This window comes from Epargyreus clarus, unplaced genomic scaffold (assembly GCF_041222505.1).
Source record: "Epargyreus clarus isolate Ecla_fem2 unplaced genomic scaffold, WU_Ecla_fem_2.2 ptg000006l, whole genome shotgun sequence".
In the NCBI taxonomy this organism is placed as follows: Eukaryota; Metazoa; Arthropoda; class Insecta; order Lepidoptera; family Hesperiidae; genus Epargyreus; species Epargyreus clarus.
In genome coordinates this window covers 5,373,160-5,394,356 of record NW_027332214.1, presented here as the reverse complement: position 1 = coordinate 5,394,356, position 21,197 = coordinate 5,373,160, and the positions used below count along the sequence as shown (strand labels likewise).

At 36.3% G+C, this 21,197-nt stretch overlaps 3 protein-coding genes across 4 annotated transcripts in view; 2 read left to right on the top strand and 1 right to left on the bottom strand.

Annotated features, from left to right (window-relative positions):
• Nucleotides 1-403: 403 nt before the first annotated feature.
• Nucleotides 404-1,905, bottom strand: Tssk (Testis-specific serine/threonine kinase). Its single transcript, XM_073073399.1, has one exon. It carries the CDS (start codon nucleotides 1,589-1,591, stop codon nucleotides 551-553), a length of 1,041 nt encoding a protein of 346 aa, XP_072929500.1. The 5' UTR covers nucleotides 1,592-1,905; the 3' UTR covers nucleotides 404-550.
• Nucleotides 1,906-2,350: 445 nt separating this feature from the next.
• Nucleotides 2,351-13,135, top strand: Sec10 (Exocyst complex component Sec10). Its single transcript, XM_073073793.1, has 14 exons — nucleotides 2,351-2,524; nucleotides 2,602-2,733; nucleotides 3,247-3,354; nucleotides 3,846-4,043; nucleotides 4,370-4,618; nucleotides 5,497-5,714; nucleotides 6,225-6,452; nucleotides 7,044-7,203; nucleotides 7,413-7,556; nucleotides 7,748-7,836; nucleotides 9,210-9,399; nucleotides 10,411-10,567; nucleotides 11,565-11,731; nucleotides 12,907-13,135. The coding sequence occupies exons 1-14, from the start codon at nucleotides 2,492-2,494 to the stop codon at nucleotides 13,000-13,002; spliced, it is 2,169 nt and encodes a 722-aa protein (XP_072929894.1). The 5' UTR covers nucleotides 2,351-2,491; the 3' UTR covers nucleotides 13,003-13,135.
• Nucleotides 13,136-13,933: 798 nt separating this feature from the next.
• pnt (ETS transcription factor pointed) overlaps nucleotides 13,934-21,197 on the top strand; it is a 188,273-nt gene continuing 181,009 nt past the window's right edge. For both annotated transcript variants that reach the window (XM_073073787.1, XM_073073785.1), the window contains exon 1: nucleotides 13,934-14,111. The gene's annotated coding sequence lies outside the window, so the exon portion shown is untranslated. The remainder of the gene's footprint in view (nucleotides 14,112-21,197) is intronic.

Here is a 21,197-nt window from a genome sequence, read left to right as displayed (position 1 = left end):
GGTTTTGATGTCCAACATGAAGTTGGTTACATGGTCATGTGCAATGCTCATTTACCGTCAGGTGGATGTTTGTTTTCTACTACAATCTTATAAAAAAATGTAGGTTGATTAATTGTAATAAATTTGTTGTCATACCTATTTAAAAAAATATTTCTTGCAGCCAAACCCAGGATTCGATGATTCCTTTACATATTTGAGAGCGGAATGCTTTAATCCAATTTCGCCAGTTAAATTTAACTACAATGCTACTGATTCAGTTATGATCATTCACATAAAATTTCCATTTATAAAAACGCCATATGGAATAGTAGGATATTCTATAAGTACAATAAAGACCTAAAACTTATGTTATCGTGATTTTTTTATAATACGTTCATAGATACGTTAAGAAAAATAAAGGCGCTTAGCTGTTTAATAAACTTTAATAACTCTACTGATGACTAACAATAGTTATGTCATCAATTGTATAAATTTCAAATAAAAAAGTAAATTTACGATTTTAGAGGTTCTAAACTTTTGTTTACTATTACTCTTATAAATGCTTAGCGAGTCAGTCGTGCGAGCGCATGTTGATGTCATCGTGCCGCTCGCGCTCTGTCTCGCGATGGTCGCCGGAGACGCGGACCCCGGCTGATGTGCCAGCTTCATCGTACTCGCGTTTACCTGGCGGGTGCGGTGCCGACGGAGCTGATTGCACCAAACGCCCCATCAAACTTGCGCTCTTATCCTTGCGCGGTCTCGTCCACTCATGCGACAGAACACGATCCAGAGTCAATCGCAAAGTAATGTCTGGCTCTAAGATATGGCGTACGATCGACTTCGCCGCTGCGGAAACTGAATCACGTATTCTTGAACGAAACACCCAGTTACGCGACATTTGGTCCTTTAGCAACTTGCGCAAATTCGAATCATCGAACGGCATCGAGGCGTTCAGCATTATGAACAAAATAATTCCTAGAGACCAAACATCGGCGAGCTTCGGATTATAAGGGGTGCCACTCACCACTTCCGGCGCAGCATACGCAGCGGATCCACAATAAGTCTGGCTTAATACGCGTCTGTTTTCGCCATCGGTGCAAAATCTCGCGAATCCGAAATCTGCAAGTTTAACGTTAAAACGTCTAGAGAGTAAAATATTTTCGCATTTAAGATCTCGATGCGCAATGTTTTTGCTATGAAGATATTGCAAGCCGCTAGCCATTTGTCGAAACCATAACTTGGCTTGATTTTCGGGTACGACGCCGTTACGTTTTATGAAATCAAGAAGATCGCCGTTGTCAGCATAGCGCATAAAAATAAATACTCGTGGTCCTCTTTGTAAAATGCTATGCACCTGAATGATATGAGGATTTTCAATCTTAGTCAAAATGTCAAGTTCTCTTGGAAAAAACTTATCTAAAAAATCTCGCGGAGCCTTTTCTTTATCAAATATTTTGCAGGCGAGGTGCATTCGCTTTGGGCTCGACGCATCACAGTATTCCGCCAGGTGAACGGTGGCATAAGATCCTTGTCCGATTTTTTTGCCGATGAGATAGCCTCGTTGTTCCAAGGCATTTACCTCGGAGCTTCGAGGGCTCAGGCGCTCACCCATTGAGCTCTATTGACTTTATCCTAACCCGTTTAGGATACATTTGACATCTCACAGTACACAAACCGCACAATGTCTCAGCTACTCTCCTGTCAAGTTACTCGATCTCTACTTTATATTTTGTATACACTCAGCTCTCCTTGAAAAGAGTGAATCGATATAAACAATAGTTAAATATGTCACACAAGATTTTGCCAAAATATTACGACATCACAAAGAATTTGGATATAAAAAACGCTTCCTCTAGTATCAAATCTCCCAAAAAGACGTATTAGCTACATTGATGTTTTATTCTTTTGTTTCGGAAATTAAAACATTATTTTTGTAACCAGCTATGAATGTAACCTTTATGAAGTTTGCGTGTTTTTTACTAAAGCGAGCTACTCACAAACCTGCCGCAGGGGCAATCTAGGGTGTAAGAGTGGACATGATCCTTAATTGTCGCCTTAACATACTTTGGAACATTACACGGCATGGAAGTGTAAAGTGTGAGTTGCCCTTCTAAGGCACCGGTAGATAGACATCCCTTTCTACCCCCAACCGCTCATCAGTTACTCAGATGAGCGGTTAAACAACATTAATAGATCAAATAATACCTATTTTACGTAACAAATGGATTATTATTATTATAAAATATAAATAAACGACTATTAAACACTTTTTAAAATATTTATATTTATTATTTCGAAACGTTGCAACTAAATTTACCAGAGTCTACTGCTGTACATGTTTTTAAAAAGCTACAGTGACATTTGATTTGACACTGACATATAGTTGTAAATTGAAATGTTTTTTGAATAAATTTTATCTTCGTCGATTTTTTAATTAAAGGGGCGTCACATAGTGATATTAAATATCATTAGTTTTTTAGTTTACTAAAAGCAAAAGACAAAATTATTTAAGATGATGAACCAATATCTGAAGGAACTTGAACAGGTAAATACTCTATTATAAAACAAGTTCAAAAATTTCGAGTCAAATTCCCGTGTACTACGTTTATTTATCAATTTAAGGACCCGTTCGACCCAGACGAGTTTGTGGAGAGAATGGTGCGTCGAAGTATGCAGGAATCTCGCTTGAAAGATGATCAATTCGACCCTGAAATGATACATGACATATTCACACAAGCTATCCAGGATTTGAAGGTATGAGGTCTAATATTTTTGTATTCGCAAGCGTAACCCAGCAGGGGCATAAAAGATTGGTAGCCAATAGCCAGTATTTTTATTGTAGGTACTACATAGCTATTGCAAAAAAATATATTTAAAGGTTACTGCACTACACAATAAGGATTTTGTTTATATTTTAGCATATATTATACATAATATTAGAAAATAATCAAAAATCATTATTTGTTAAGTGTTAAAATGTTGCTACAATCATGGTAATCATCATTTTACATTTTACAACAATCATATTTAAAAATAATATCTAAATAAAAATCCTGTTTTTAAATTCTCATCAACTTTGCCATGTTTCAGCTGATTACAATCCTCTCTATATAAATCTAACATTTAACCTCATCTGTATGGTATTACAATTAGTTTGCAAGAACTCTATTTACTAAAGATATAATATGCACTATGTAACGGTTGCATGTTTTGTTCATAGTTTATGTAATTGTACTGAGATATTATTATGTTAAACTTACATATCAGGTATTACAAGAAAGACAACAGAGAAAGTGTGCCAGACTGGAGCAGGCTGTACAGGAAGAGGAAAAGTTGTATGGCGCTAAACTATCCGATATTATGGATCAACATTCTGTAAGTATTACAAGAATTTAAGACTTTCATACATATTTTTATACCATACTTAGTAGTCCAAAGTGGTTATACAAAAAAAAATTATAGACAGAAAATGAAAATAGAAATAAACCATATTAATGATACCCAATCACACCCACATTGGTGCATTTGTTTTTATTTATAATAGATTTTTGTTTGCCTATTGATACTATAATAGCTCCAGAACATTTTATAAGCTGATTAATAAATATCTCGTGACGTATCTACTTTTTTTTATTCAATAGAATATTCAGTAGCATAAAAAAATAGATAAGGTATAATTCAAAATTCTAATGTCTTAGCATATTTGTAAATTTGCATATTATTCCAATAATTGCATCGACCAATCATGGCATTAAAATATGCCTAAATAAGTGATAGACAAAACCGCTATAGTTTTTATCAGCAATTATTATTATAGAAAAAAATATATATAAGTTGGCAATTATATTTCTCTTGTGAAATTGCAGCACTGTGTAACTGTATTCAGTTCACTGGATGAGAGGATGTCACGTTGTGGCGGTAGGGCTCTGGATGTTGCGGAGAAGCTGGGTGCTGCTAGGGCACCAAGAGCTAGAGCGGCTGCTGCTCGGGACCTGCTGTCACATTTAGCCAACTTCTTAAGCCCTGGACCTGTATTATCCGATCTGTTTAATGATCCGAATAAGGTATAGTTTTTTGGTTTATTGATTTTGACTGCAATGTGGTTTTGTTGTGTCTTAAATATTAATATCACCATTTATATGTATAATCTAAGTCTTTTAGGTTCATCAGTTAGACCTCACATTAACAATTTTAATTGACAAATGATGAAATCTTCACTTTTCATGCTACAATTACTTTAAAATTAAGTAAAATTATTGTTTCATGCTGATATGATTTCATCTTTAGCAGAAGTACCTATGAGTGCATGTATCTTTTTTTCATTAAGTATTGTAAATACTTTACTCACTTGTCTCTCAGTTTATCACTGAATTTCTTTTATTGTTTGCAGCTAAACGAAGCAGCAGACGTAATACAAAAACTATACACTATCGCTCAAGAACTTCCTCCAGATAAGTTTGAAGTGGCCAAAAAGAAGATCGAGGCCAAGTACGACGAGATCGAGAGGAACCTCATTGAGGAGTTTGTACGGGCTCAGAACCAGGGGAACATAACTAAGATGAAGGAAATAGCCAACATTATGACTAACTTCAAGGGGTACTCTCAATGTGTTGATGCGTTTATTGAAACCAGCCAAAATGTAAGTAATGTTATATAAAAGTAATTACCAAGTATGCACTCCATTCGATTTAAAATGTGACTTTCACTCCTTGGTCACTTTATTCTATTTCAAGTGAAATTAGACGATCCTGTCCTAAACAATGCAAAGACTAACTTGAAATGCCTTTTGGCAAAGTAAGATCTTCTGTATACAAAGTGGAAGTTTCCGCACTGTGTCGGTTCGCAGTTTGTATATAGGCATATGTTAAGAAAATTTCGATAGCGTGATTCAGAACACTCATCAACAACCCATTACTGTCCCACTGTTGGGCATGGGTCTCCTCTCATTATGAGAAGGATTAGGCCATAGTCCACAGCGCTGGCCAAGTGCGTATTGGTAGACTTCACATACCTTTGAGATATTTTTTTATAAATCTCAGATATGCAGGTTTCCTCACGTTGTTTTCCTTCACCGTTTAGCAAGTGATAATTAATTTCTAATACGCACATAACTTACAAAAATCAGAGGTGCGTGCCTGGGATTTGAACCTTGGACCCTCGATCGAGAGGCCGAGTTTTTTAACCACTAGGCTATCACTGCTTATATTAATTATTCAGAACACTAGTAACGCCATTTCTTGACGAGTTGGAAAAAGTTGCCACAAATTTATGAAAGTATCAATCTCTTCAAACTTGAACACAATTCAACACTGATACTAAATATCTGTAGATTTTAGGTTATTCATTCTTTAATATTCAGTAATTAATTATAGTTATAATAATCAATATTATATAATGTTTGGGTGATACAGTGATTGCTTGGGTGATTTTTGGGTTTATTTGATTGGTTGGGATTTTTAATGTTTGGATGATTGGTTCATTATAATGTTAACCTCTTACAAAATCCATTTATTACAGAACGCCTTGCTAGGCAAGGATATATTCTCATCAGTGCTTCCTCTATGTAAGAAGAACAATACAATAGTCAGCAATGTCTTCCCCAACCCTGAACAAGTGATGAGCAAGTTTGTGCTCAACATCTTCCATCTGAAACTACAGAAGTATATACAAACTAAACTCGCTGATAAGAATGATATTGAGAAATATTTACGCAATCTCTATGATATGTATACAAGGTAATGTTTTTTTTATTTTATATATGGTAGTAGTAGAAAACGAGCATAAAGCTCAACTCATGGTAAGTGGCAATTGTCGTCCATAGTTATTGGAAATCAACCCAAGATGAGATTAGATTCCCACCTGAGGTTGATTACAGATGCGTGGCTACTTCTGAAGATGTGTTTTTTTTAATTTGATTTTGTAGTGATTCTGCTGTTTTGTTTGTATATTGTCACTCACCACATGGAAAATGTGCTATTTGTGTAGTGTTGCCAGTGCCAGATTAAGAAACTTGATGCCCTAACCAAGCGATACCTGTGGGGCCCCTGTGGATGCATAAAATAGTATTGGCATTGAAAATAATTTAAAAATTTAAAAAAGAGTGTGCTAGCAAATAGTTTCTGTGCTATTGTCTCCGAGATGTACCCTTAGCAATTACTTAATTTTCTTATGGGCTAATATGGCACTGACTTACTGACTTTAGAATCATTTTCTGTCACTTTTTATAAGTCATTTTATTATTACAGTACACAGAGAGTATGCGATGAGTTGGTGGCAGCTAACCTGGTGTCTGCAGATGGGAACACGTCCATGGGGGACCTTCGTAGAGAGGCGCTCGTGAATGGTGCAATGGCGGGCGCGGCTGATGGCTATCCTGCTTTGGAGATACGGAGGCTTAAAGCCGTGTTCTCTAATAGCTTGAACGGGTATTACAATGAAAAACAGCATGTGAAGAAGCAGATTCAGGGTGGCGGGTGAGTCATAATATACTTAACCCTTTATATACATTGGTTATATTTTTATTACATAACTAGTAGAGACCGCAGCTTCGCGCGCGTTGTAAAAAAATAACATGACGTACATATAACTGAAAATTTGTACCTTCATTGGAACGACAGTGGCGCCATCGAATATTGGTCGTACCAAATCAGAAACCTTTGTGGGCTCATACACAACAACTTTGCTAAAGATCATCATGATCAAATGCATAGTTTACGATTCTATAAGGGATATACAGACAATATTCATTTTTATATATATAGATACTACAACTGTCCCATAGGGAATGTGTGGACCATACTTTCACATGCTTTTCATGCAAAATTACGTATGGAAAGTGTGCTACTTGTGTCAGATGTATTTTATCTGTTGATAAATCATAATGGACTGGTTAACGTACACTCCAAAGCACAAAAGGGCGTTCATGAAAATTTCACTCATCCAACTGCACTCAGTTTGAAAAATTGATTACTGCAAAGCCCCTTCTTCTCAATTAATATGTTTATGGTAACATTTATATAACGGTATTTAAGACATTTATTCATATTTCATATTGGATAATCCAGTTTTCAGGAGTTGCGTCGTGATTTGCAAGCAGTGATCGGCACACGCGCTAACATCAACATCGCTCAGATCGAGAACTACGGCGGGGAGACCTTCCTGAGCGAACAACTGGTTCAAAAGATGTTGGCTGACTCCAAGACTTCGTTCACGAGATGTAAGACTGTAAGTTGTCTGAGCCTTATAGAAATTGAATGACAGAGTGAATCTGTGGATCTTTTTGCTATAATTTGTCGACAAAGTTCGTTGTTGGGTTGTTTATAGAAATTGAATGAGAGATTGGATCTTTGGATCTTATTGCTAAAGTTGAATGGAAATTGGGCACTTTTATGTAATATACATGTTATGAATGAAATTTGTGTATTATTCAACAGTTATGTACTCCAAACGAACTTGCTGGTACAACGATCGCTCTCTTGGAAGCTCTGATTCAACATCTACTGATAGAACATGTGGACTATGCTCTGGACCTCGGCTTGCAGTCCATTCCTATCGCTGAGAGCAAATCTCCACCACAGGTATATCTATGAATCACGTATTTTAAAACTGATAACATTAATACTCGGACTGGGACCACTGTCATGCCTAGTGTTCTAGCATTTCTTACGTTTCTGAGTGCAGGTTTGGCTGTCAGCTGTAAAATGTGAAAATCCGTTTTTGGGTGTAAAATCACTAACAATGTTTAAAAATAACTTCCTTTTATTTTCAGATCTACTTCTTTGATATTGTGAATCAGGCGAACAAAATCGTGAAAATGTTTGGTGAACATTTCCAAGAATCAGTGTTGCCATGTATGAGGCAAGTTTTTTTTTTATAATATAGGAGTAGCAGACGAGCATGCAGTCCACCTGATGGTAAGTGGCTACTGCCGCCCATGGACATCTGTAATCAACCCCAGATAGGATTAGATATTCCTACCTGAGGTCGGCCACAGATACGCCGCTTCCCCAGAGGACTAAGCTGGAAAGCCTCGGAAAAGTCTGTCTCCCTTACCACAACCTTCAAACCAGAACACAGCAACGCCTAACACTGCTGTTATTAGGTAGAAATAGGTGTGGCGATGGTGCCGCTGGTGTCGAACCACCAAAGGTTCTACCACCTTCATTATGAGAGACCTCAATTATGAGAGATAAAAAAAAAATAACAATCTTGATTTATCCTATTTATATCATTATGTAAATACGCATAGAAGTCTAAAAATACATGTAGTATTGTAGTATATATTACTATAGTATAAATTACCTACCCAATACCGTTAAATGTGTACTTAATTTTATACTAAGTTGAGAGATGAACAGAGGAATTGAATAGTAGGTATATGAGAGTGATTTTCAGCTTTACAAAATAATAATCGGAATAAATATAGTTAAAAAAACTAAAAAACACGCTTTTATGATAAAATCAACTAAAAAGTAGAAAATAATTTCCAATCTAGGAATCAATTAAAGAACGTTCTGAACGTTCAAAGTGGATAGCAATCGGGCTCAAAGATTCCGTTACTGTTACGTACACATACATACATACAAACGTACAACCCAAGCTAATAAAAGCGTGTTAAAAAGACCATAAATACTGAAAATATGTATTTATTGATGATACTTTATACTGTTATTGTTATCTATCAATTGTCATAATACAGGTAAAACGTTAACATCAATTTATTATTGCTTATCAGTGCAATATAATATATCGGTGACGTAGCTCTTTGCACCCAATAATTCAGTGAAAGATTATAGACAGTTTTATTTTATAATATGAGAGTAGCAGACGAGCATGCAGTCCACCTGATGGTAAGTGGCTACTGCCGCCTATGGACATCTGTAATCAACCCCAGACAGGATTAGTTCGCTACCTGAGGTCGGCCAAAGGTGCGCCGTTATCCCTGAGGACTAAGCTGGGTTACCTAGGACAACTATGTCTCTCTTACCACACCCTTCAAACCAGAACACAACAGCACTTATCACTGCTGTTATGAGGCTAAAATAGATGTTGCGGTGGTACCGCCGGAATCGAACTGCAAAGGGTAAATTATCACCTTCAAATAAACCTCATAAATTATTTCCATACTTTTTTACTGGACAAATAAAAGCTAAAAAGTATAAAAGTATATAAAGTGTAAATAGAAACTATATCGAATTGAAACATAATAAAAAGTTTATATATCATTTCAGTTCAACATCAAAACAAAGTGAATGCGTACAACGAAAGACCGCTATAACGGAACAACTAGAGAACAAACTGGACGCCGGGTTAGAGCGGGCCATCTCCGCGGTCGTGGGCTGGGTGAAGCTACACTTGCAGACCGAGCAAAAGAAGACCGACTTCAAGCCCGAGGGGGATATTGATACGTTGGCGTCTTCGGTGAGTTCTACGTATTAATTTAACTAACTTAGTAATAACTTCGAGTAACTAAAGAGAACAACTTTCTTATGGATAAAACATATGTATAGAGACGACGAGGTAGTCATGTATAAACTTAGAAGGCGCCATTGTCACAGCTTATGCTGTTTAACAGCATAAGTTTAGTGCTGCTGTGTTTTGTATAATAAGTGTGGTAAGAGAGAGGCAATTATTATGTACATCTCTTCAACAAAACATCTAAAAGAATCATTACTGGATTGACGACAAATGTGCAATAGCTGCATTTTCTGCTTAGGAAGAGTAATCTTAAGTGCTGCACTGTTTTATGACGTGTAGTAAAGAACTACACGAGAGTTGTAGTAAAGAATTATTGTCACAACCATATGTGTAATAGACGTGAATAAGTTAACAAGTCCAAAATGCACATTTTCGTTGCAACTATACAGGGTGAATTTTTAAAACGGGCTTTCAGGGCCAAATCCGAAATTATAAGGATTAGCTAAAAATGCTGAAAGGAGTTACGAGGCCGATTTTGATAAAAACTAAAACTGCATCATTACTTTTTTAAAATAACTTTTTCCCTAGTCGGGAATCGAACGAGTTCATTTTGAAAAAAAAAATACACCCTCTATAATATTATTCCACTATCTGATAGTGTTGCTTATAAGGATCAAAATCTGGGAAGTAATGATAAATGACAAACTGCCCTGAAGGCCCGTTTGAAAAATTCACCCTGTATATTTATATTCTTTGATGAGAGAGTTATTTACAAGTTGCGTGTGTACGGTAATAAAGAATCAATAACTTGCCTATTTATTCACCCTATGAATTAAACAATACTAATGGTTATTGTGATTAAAAGACATATAAATGTATATAAACCAATTTGTATATGTAGGTCGACTTGTCCATATATATATCACGTATAATCACGCCTGGTATCAATATAAATTTAGGTATTTTCTACCATGGTGCGTAATACCTTACTTCAAACCAGTTTTGTTATTACAGGCTTGCGTCGCAGTGGTGTCTTACTTGAACACCGTAACAGACAAGATCCACGCTAACTTGGAGGGTGATAACCTGAACTCTGTGTCATTGGAGCTGGCGGTGCGGCTCCATAGGGTCATCTACGAACATCTGCAGAACTTCCAGTTTAATTCTGCTGGTGAGTTGCTATTTTACAATATAGGAGTAGCAGACGAGCATGCAGTCCACCTGATGGTAAGTGGCTACTGGCGCCGATGGACATCTGTAATTAACCCCACATTGGATAAGATTCTTACCTGAGGTCGGCCACAGATGCGCGGCCCCTGAGGACTAAGCTGGAACGCCTCGGAAAAGTATGTCTCCCTTACCACACCTTTCAAACCAGAACACCAATCCAGAATCAAACGACACCTCATAGTTAATCTATCAAGTCATTTGGGCAGCGGAGCGTGTGAAAGAATCAGACGTACATACTTACACATGCTCCAAAAACATTACCTCTGCCCTCAGCAGTAAAAAGATAAGAGTAAAAGGTGCATAATAAATCTATTTCTAAATATTACTTTTAATAATCGAATTAAACAGTATCATTTAAAAATATTGCTAGTCTTAAAATTCAGCGATTGAAATATGTTGCAATAATACAAGTCATAAATAAGTGCAAACAAATCAATAAATAATGAGATTGTTTTAATGTCATATTAAATCTCCTTTAATTTTATAAAGATATTATTTATGTAATTGGGAGGATTTGGAGAACTTTCTATAGATAATATTATCGCAATAAAGGTATTAAGTGGCATACATTTTATTTATATACCTGTTTGTATAATTTACAACAGATATAAACGGCGCCTTAACAATAAAACAACGTGCTTAAATGTTTAACTAACTCCAAAAAATGAGGTTCTGTATACCTATGTATTTCTATCTTTGTATGTATGTCTGTATGTAAACTTGCTCGCGATTTTCTCAGAAACTACTGATCCAATTTAGATTGAGCTTTTTTTGCACTATTGTCACCCTATGTGATGTTCAATCAGTAATCGTTCAAAGTGTATATTTCGTTTCTATATTCGGAGAGGACTAGCAGTTTGGCGCCGACTACAATTACTTCACAATTATTTGTTTGATTGTTGTTTCATGTCTGATGTTGTTGTTTGACCGTCCCCCAGGTGCGATGATAGCGATCTGCGATGTAAAGGAGTACCGGTGTGCCGCATGTGGACGTGGCGCCGCTCCTCCGCCTGCGCACGCGCTGTTCGACGCTCTGCACGCGCTGTGCAACCTGCTGCTCGTCAAGCCAGAGAACCTGCACCAGGTCTGCGAAGGCGAGACGCTGGTGAGCACCCTGTGTACCGCCACAGCCGTTGTGGTAGCGATTTTAAGGTGGTAGAACCCTTTGTTGTTCGACTCCGGCTGCACCACCGCCACACCTATTTCTGCCTTATAAAAGCAGTGTTAAACAAACGCTGCTGTTATGATGCAGGGTGTGATAATGTAGACATACTTTTCCGAGGCGTTCCAGCTTAGCCTTCAGGGGTAGCGGCGCATCTGTGACCGACAACAGGTAGGAAAATCTAATCTTATCTGGGGTTCATTGTAGATGTCCATGGGCGGCAGTAGCCACTTAACGTCAGGTGGATTGCATGCTTGTTTGCTACTCCTATATTATAAAAAAGTAGCTACATTGGCGTGCTACAATGGCGTGCGAGCGACTTAAAATTCCTGTGACTACTAAAAATCTTCGTCCTGTAAGTATTACATTCCAGATTTCTTTGGTAAGCAGAGTAATAAGCCTGTTACTCTTAGAATTATAAACAAAATACGTGTGGCACTCGGAGACTGCCGCGGTAAAGCTATTGCATAGCATTTTTTTATCAACTTATGCAATTACAATTATATATTTATTTTATTCATGCAGTATGCAAAAAGTCATTAACCCGTCAACTGACGTGTGCGCCCCGGGGCGCACAGATCGCTACTAAAAAGTATCACCGCTGTGCCGGTCGGAGTGGGGGGTGTTAGGTTTTTTTCGTTACGCAATTTCTGGATTCGGTCTCCACGCTCAAGGCCCGCGATAGAAGCTATGCAATAGCTTAAAATATATAGTTATGTTTTTAAAATATTTTGTGTATTTTGTTAAACCAAATTAGTAAAAACCTAAGGATAAAAATTGAAATAATAAAATCTTTGACAAATTACAACTTATAAAAAATATGTTCAACTATGGTAAATAATAAACCAAGGGTGTCGGATAAAATATCTGTTCATGATCTGATAAAAAAACGAACTTGAAAATTATCACAATCACAACTAATAGGGGCGATATAAGGGTAAGAAGTGGCAACTGCCATATGATATAATATGGAACTCTAATCAACTCCAAAAAGGATTACAACCCTACCAGAGGTTCGGGCGGGGAAGATTATTCAGCTTTTACATGCGTTATCGACACGAATCTAAGCTACTTCTGTTTCATAAAAAAATATTCATAATTTCATTTGTTGTTTACAGGCTGAATTGGACCAATCAATTCTACATAACTTCATCCAACTCCGTTCCGACTACAAGAGCCATAAATTATCCAGCTTTCTGAAAGGACTGTCGTAAATTATCACTATCAACGATAATTAATTGCTGAGAATATTTATAATCAGCTAAGTATATTATATACATTATTTTATTGTTGAACTGTATATGCGTACAGGATTATTAGGTATTTAATAAAGTTATTATACCAAAATATTTCGTTTTATTTTTGTTAATCTTATCACGGATTTTGTGACACATAAGTATAATCCTTTGGATAAATTCACTGATGTTGGTTGTCAAATTATAAAGATAATGTAATATACAACAACAATAAATTGTTTATCATAAATTCTGGAAATTATGCCTGGTCACATGATTGGCAACAGAAGCTTATAAGGCGTTAATATAACACTATAAATAACTTCACATTATTTACTTTGTATTTGGTACTTTTTTTATTAGGGAAGGTAAGGGGTAGGACCTGAATCTCCTCCCCGAAAAGAAGTTCTTATCTATATCTGTATATAAATAAGCAAAATGTTGTAAAATGTTTCTCTTGCTATTGCTATGCATTTTATAGGAAAGAATAAGATGTAACATTAAATTCGACGTCAAAAGCTATGAACATTAGGCTTACATTAACAATAGATAGATTATTTTAAAATCTATGGACAAAGAAACTTGGTTGAGTGTGTAAAAAAAATTAAATTTCACATCCATGAACTTTTTGTTTCAACCATTACATATTATATAAATTTAGATCCTTAATAATTTCGTATCCTCAAGGTGCATGCGGTCCAATTACATTGACACATCAATACCTTCCGTTCATTTGAAACTGGAAGACTACCGACCGCCGCGATCTGACGGCCCGTATCATATTGTATAACGCGAAGTGGCTTATCAGTGATATCTATACGACATGGCTTCACTACGTCCATTCATAAAGTCTCCCCACCACGGCGTGAATGAGCGCGGCTGTGTGCGACGCGGGCGCACCTACGCTTGCACTCAACTTCACGCAGTCCCGATTGAGTCGGCGACGGCGACGCAGCTCTGTACCCGCCCGCGCCGTACCGTGTTCGTGTTCAAAACAGTGATATGCCCATAAGTTCAGTGCAACACATATCCATTTAACTGTGCTGTGACCGTACCGCTAATCTGGATACTTTAGTCAAAATCGAGAGGTAAGCCCCGCTACCGATGTGTTTATTTTCATTCAAGCCCAACGCCTACGCGCGGGGCTATGTCGCGATTTGTGAACGACGGATTTACATGTATAAGTCCATTCATCGGACGGTAGGGTCTATTTATATTATTATCGGACGTGTGATATGAATGGATGATTAGAACGCCTTGTTGTAACGAATCGTAGCATCTGAGCTGAGGTTGATTCATTGATATGACGGCATAATACTTTATGATCGTAAGTGTTACTCGGTCTGGTAGAGATCGAGATGTACACAGCCGGTCGATCGCTCGTTATCTAGGTGAGACCGGGCCGCGTCCGCTCCATTTCAAGTGGTGTTTTTATCCCGGCGCTACCTGAGAGGCCAGTCGGCCGATACGCTCCGCAAGTCGATCCCGCTAATGGTTAAGCGCACTCCTTACAAGTAAACTGTTCGATCGAACCGTCAAACGACTAGCAATTTGAAACATACTTTGATATATAATTTACAGCTGTATTATGAAGGCAAACAATAACTTTTTATTGTTATTGTGTCCTAAATTGTTAATAGTGCCATTGATCTGCCCAGGTGCATTACGGTATCACGCTTCTCCCAAATTCTTTAAAGCGAAAGAAAACAATGACGTCATATCAAAGTAATATCCCCAAGTGCTCATGAATGATAAGATTACCAACGTACAAAATAAGGTACCTATCTGTAATAAATTGATACCTAATAATAATCTATCGCTAATGCCTGAATAATATGTAGGTAGATACGAATACTAAATGTGGCATTCAAATAAATCTATGATGATAGATTTACTTCTATCCGTCGAATATGGAGGTTCGTTCGCAGCAAAGACATAAAAGGGTAGTCAGCGATTTCTTTGTGAGGCGAAGCATGAGACAAAACATGGGGACAACTTATTCCAACTTACTTAAAATTAGACAAAATATGTTCTTGAACTTAGTGACATTTTAATGTTAGGTGAACTTAAAACCTACTTAGGTATTCTCACGAGAACGTGCTAACCTTTCCTATTTTACAACTTTTGAATATTGTAATTTAAAGGAAAATCCAAACCTTTGCAGGTTTGGATTTTCCTTTAAATTTTCTAATTATCTATTAAATTATCTAAACTGTTGACATGTTTTATTATGAAAAGCATAATACATACATTATCACAGTGATAAGACGTGTGTAATATCAAAACGATGGATCAATATAACACTTAGGTGTGTGAATTTGCAACAAAAACATACACTGCTGACAAAGTAATTAGAGTCCTAATAGGTAACATTTTTTTCTTAAGAAAAAATAGCTTCTTAAGATACGCCTACTAAGGCAAAAGTTCAATAATATTCATAGCATGCTTGCATGGCTTGGCATATGATCTATTTGACTGATGAAACTATAAAGCATATAAAATTATCTTGCGTTTATTTCTATTCATAGTATTTCCTACAAAAAGGGTTAGTTAGTTAGGGTTAACTCCTAATCCACCACATTGAATTGAAAAATAATTTAAGTTCATACAATGTTGAGGATAGTGAGATTGAAAACAAAATCTTCGCAATGTTTTCTCTACAATAAAAGAAAAGCAATCTATATTTGTTATACATGACTTCTCTAACTCTAAACATGACATGACTTCTTCAAATCAGACGCCTTAGATTAGAACCTGATCAGAACCCGTTCAGTGTAGGAGGCTTAATGCATATTACTTTGATATGCCGACCAAATCCGTCAGATACTACTAGTTTCTGATACCTCAGCAGGTTACGAAATCCTCTAATATTATAAATGTAAATGTGAGTTTGTTTGTTACGCTTTCACGCCGTAACTACCACACCGATTGTTCTGATTTGTACACAGTTAACAAGGTCCAGAAAAGAACATAGGGTAACATTTATCCCAAAAGAAAGTATCTTTTCCGAGGGACATAGATTAGTAAAGATACTTCGCCACCTTGAAATTGAATGAAGCCACAAACGGCTTATTTTAGTAAGTTCTTTTTTTGAATTCTTGACAAATTAAAACATTTTTAGAGAAAAATTTAAACATTTTAGAGAATTTACGAATAAATAAGTAATAAACTGCGTAATTTACGTAATAAATAAATAATTATTTCAAATATTTTAGGGACATTTTAGCACGGAGACGTGGCAAAACTTTTTTACGCAACTTTTTCAATTCTCAAAACTGGGTACATTTTCTTGTTAGGAGTGAGTAATCTTTACTTATCTATGCCGAGGGATAAAAAGTTGAAAACTGAATGCCAGCGAAGTCACGGGTAAAAACTATTTTCTGATAAATCAATGTTACGAAATGATAAATAATACTCGTTATTCTGTACGCTGTTCGCAGTTACGACTGCAAACGTAGAGAACAGCGAACGTATGCCACACATGTTACTTAAAGAATGCATGACGTTTGCAACTACATCATATCACACATGGTTACATAGCCGTAAATACCATAGTTGTTATGGGTAATATAAAATAACACGTGGGTATGAGTTGCATATCAAAACCCGTGATGTGTGGGTGCTCAAGAATTGATTTGTAAATGTTTGTGGTAAGAAAGACATATTCGAGACGTTCCAACTTAGTACTTGGGGGTAGCAACGCATGAGACCGACTTCAAGGGGCCTTCCACCATCTTTTAAGAACCATCATAGTTCAGGAAAGTTTTATTTCCTCCTTAAAACAGTAAAATATTCCGTCATACACAGTTAACCCTAATTAATTTTTCGCTTTTCCATTGTATAAAACCAACTGAATTTGTCATATATTGCTTAAAAAATAAATTTCAAAAAAAAATAAAAGTATAATTAAAATAATATTGTGTTAAGAGATGGTAGAAACCCCCCAGGTAGGTAGTCATACCTTGGGTTGATGACACATGTAGGTGCATGGGCGGCAGTGCCCACTAACCACCAGGTGGACTGCTTTTGTTTGCTACTTCTATCATTTAAAATATACGATTTCGTTTAAAACATAAATGTTGTGCAAAATATGTCATTACTTATTTAGTATCTAATTTATACTGTACTAAATATCCATCGCTTTATCAAATCTTTTATGATATTAAATTGCTCCTTATACATACGACTTTTTTCCAAGTGATATGTCTTATAAATCCATTAATAAAAATTGTTGTCGATAAATTTTAAATTAAATATTTTCTTACCAAATTCATCTATACTAATATTATAAAGAGGAATACTTTGTTTGTTTGTTTGATTGTAATGAATAGGCTCAAAAACTACTGGACCGATTTTAAAAATTATTTTACCATTCGAAAGCTACATTACCCACGAGTAACATAGGCTATATGTTATATGAAATATATTTGATAAATAGATTTAGAGGCGGTACAAAGTTTGCCGGGTCAGCTAGTTTTAGAAATAAAACGCCAAACTCATTAAACTACATTCTGTAATGACAAATATCTATTACTCTCTCTATTAAATTGTCCTTTACAAAACAGAAAAATACCACAGCATTACGAATATTAGTAGCTCGAATAACTCCATTTAAGAGGGGTCTACCAGTAGACCACCATAGAAGTATGTTGGATGAACATTTCACGACTATCAATACGAAAAAAAGTTACGTAATATAAAATTCAGTATAATATATAAATTAAGATTATGAATAATTCATAATCTTTATTTAGTAAATTTTTGGGTTACAATATATAGTCAAAAAAGCACTTAAAATTTAATATGGCTTCTAATATATCTATATTAAGGCGTTCTAAATGTATGGCTCTCACATAAGTCTTACGAAGTACTTACTTTTTTTTAATTATATTGGAGCAATAGGTAGGTATATTTGTATGTCTATATACACTCCTTTGCAAAAAAAACGGGCGGGTTTGATTTTTTAACATTATTGGTAATAATTTAGTTCTTCAGAGGTTTTAATAGCCAAACTATGTTACTGGCACTTAATAAAGAGTCTGGGTATGAAAAAAAGTTCATTCCAAATTCAAAACTTTTGTTTTTTAAATTATTAATCCCTTTTTCATTTTGTGACACTTTTCGCGGGTTTGCGGTTAAAAGGTTATCAAGCAACTAAAAGTAACTTTTCGTTATTTTTAGTACAACAATTTATGTTTATCGCATAATTCTGCCTTATTGTGACTTAAAACAGATATCTTTGTGTCTATCGTAATGGCAGAAAAAGCAATGAGAGCTAGTAAAATTATAGCGCTGCTGGAAGAGGGGTGTAGCCAATGTTACGTCTCACAGCGGTTAAACGTGAGTCGTTCAACCGTACAAAGAACCTGGACTCGATACCAAGAGACAGGTTCCGTTCAGAGAAGGCAAGGTTCTGGGAGAAAACGTTGCACACAGCCGCGAGACGATCGCTTTTTAGTGACTCAGGCGCTGAGGAACCGCAAATGCAGTTACATAGACCTCAAAAGAAACCTTGAAGAGGTACGAGGAGCACAAGTTAGCCTATGGACTGTGAGGAGAAGACTTTTAGCTGCTGATATACGTAGTCGACGACCAGCGCGGGCCCCCAAGTTACTCCGTGAGCACCGGATTGCGCGGTTGAGGTTCGCTAGAAATTGCCTATCTTGGACACCAGGTAACTGGAGTAGCGTACTCTTCTCCGATGAGGCTCGAATTTGTCTGCATGGTGAGGACCGACGTCGGCGAGTGTTACGAAGACCAGGGGAACGCTATGCCGATGTGTGTTTTGAAGAAATCACCCCTTATGGTGGAGGGTCCGTTATGTTTTGGGCGGGCGTAACTTCCAACTATCGTACCGAGATAGTATTCATAGAAAATGGCTCACTAAATGCGCATAGGTACATAACAGAAATCCTTTCTCAAAATGCACAACCCGCACTGACTGTAATTGGTGAAGATGCCATTTACATGGACGATAATGCTCGGGCCCACCGTTCTGGCGACGTAGATGCTTATATGCAAGAGGTCGGTATTCGTCGTTTGGATTGGCCAGCGCGGAGCCCCGACCTTAACCCCATTGAGCATGTTTGGGACCTCCTAAAAAGGCGAGTACGATCTGTCCAACCACCTCCACAAAACATCAGAGAGCTTAAACGTGTAATCTCGACTGAGTGGGAACACATTCCACAGGACACCATCAAAAGCCTGGTGGGAAGCATGCCAAGACGATTACATGCCGTAATCGCTGCAAGAGGAGGTCATACTCGTTATTAATTTTTATTTTTTAATGTCTCTTTTATTAAAATACCATAAAAATACTCGTAGTCTTAATTTCATTATACCCATAAAAATGTCCATTTTAACACGGCTCTCTGTTTACATTGACTAAAACACCGATACCAGGATAAAAGTGTTAAAAAACTAGATTCTCATTGATAATAAGAAATTTCTAGTCATCCAAGCTAATGACATACTAAAAATATAATAATATTTACCCATAGAAAAGCTAAGGTAAAGTGTGTGTGTAAGGTGCCCGTTTTTTTTGCAAAGGAGTTTATAAATCATATTGTCTTGTTTTTGGCTTAATTCTTCATATTTTAATGAAACACCTAAGTAAATAGTATAACTATAAAAATAGAGCTATTTATGACCTGAACAACAAAGATAATATACGTAATGTTAATCATATCTACATCTAATAGGTATTAAAACATTTAAAACCTTTGTAATAATATGTATCTTACATGTTTATTATACAAAGTACTTATACTGAGGAACTCTACTACTCTAGGTACAATCATACTCTATTTAAATTTTTTAAAACACATTTTGTCATTTCTTTGTTGTCTGGCTACTTGACTCTACCACCTTCCGTACGTTAATGTAATCAATGTAACGTAACCAGGATCTAAGTAGATAAATATGATGGAACATAATCTGAGTTTATACTCACACTACTTATGTACTTTATGTATGTATAATAAAATAATAATAATAATAAACGCTTTCTACACTCACAGCCCCACACTAGGATTCCCTGTGTCGTTGGTGCCATGGACACACACATAGACAAATACACAAACACCCAGACCCAGAGACAGAAATCTAAATTCATCATTTAGTTATCTGTCTGGCCGGGGATCGAACCCGGGACCCTTTGCACGTCAGACCGGTATGGTCACCGCTCCGCCACGCGGGTCGTCTATGTATGTATGTATGTATGTTATGTAGTACTTATGTACTGTGTTAATCTGAAAAATTTAATATACCAGTGATGTTGGTGTGGAAATTAATAATATTAAACGTTTTATACACTCTACATTACGATTAACTGTGTTACAGGAACAAACAATGCAAAATAAGAAATACTCTGTACCCTTACCATGAGTTTGTACGTTTTGACAAATATGACTGTTTTGGTATTTGTTTACGTATTTGTTTACGTATTTGCCCATACTATTTCCAACCAGCGCCCCTAGCAGATTATATCAGAACTTGGAAATTGTATGGGCCAATACGTAAACAAATACCAAAACAGTCATATTTGTCAAAACGTAAAAACTCATGGTAAGGGTACTGCTTAGAAATTAAACATGAAATCCACTGCATGATGACGGATATATCGACCACACAAACAAATTAACCCCATTATAAAAGTGGCCATTAACTTTATAAAAACAAAAATACCTGGACTATTTCTAATCGACAAATGGTTCTAGAAAATCGATTTAAATGTAATTCGTTAAGATTAAACGCAATACCCGGCCCATCACTACGTCAGCGCGCGAAAATCATTTTCGCAGTTACCACGCTCACGTGACCTGACGCGGGTTACCCAAACTTGTTATCGAGTGCCGATGATCTTGTTTACATATGAGCTATTTCTCGAGCTCCTTTTTCAATTGACGTATTGATTACAAAGATCCAGAAATAACGTTCAAAGAAACCAGCCTATTACGAAATTATCATTAGTACGCCTAGAAGATTTTAGTTCGATGGAGTTTCAGTTCGGCTTTTATTAGTAGTTTGCTCGGTGGTGGAGATTCAACTGTAATCATTTTCAATATTTATTGATAACATTATAACTCATTAATACCAAACAAACAAAAAAAGAAGAGGTGTTCAACAATTTTGTCATAGAATATTTTGCATAGATTTTTATGTACTTAAATGAC

Bases quoted from the DNA above. Each gene is read 5' to 3' on its own strand.
- Sec10 (XM_073073793.1), top strand. From the start codon at position 2,492: ATGATGAACCAATATCTGAAGGAACTTGAACAG. The intron at 3,355-3,845 runs GTAAGTATTACA...GTGAAATTGCAG, and splicing joins ATATTATGGATCAACATTCT to CACTGTGTAACTGTATTCAG. The intron at 7,557-7,747 runs GTATATCTATGA...TTTTATTTTCAG, and splicing joins AGAGCAAATCTCCACCACAG to ATCTACTTCTTTGATATTGT.
- Tssk (XM_073073399.1), bottom strand. From the start codon at position 1,591: ATGGGTGAGCGCCTGAGCCCTCGAAGCTCCGAGGTAAATGCCTTGGAA.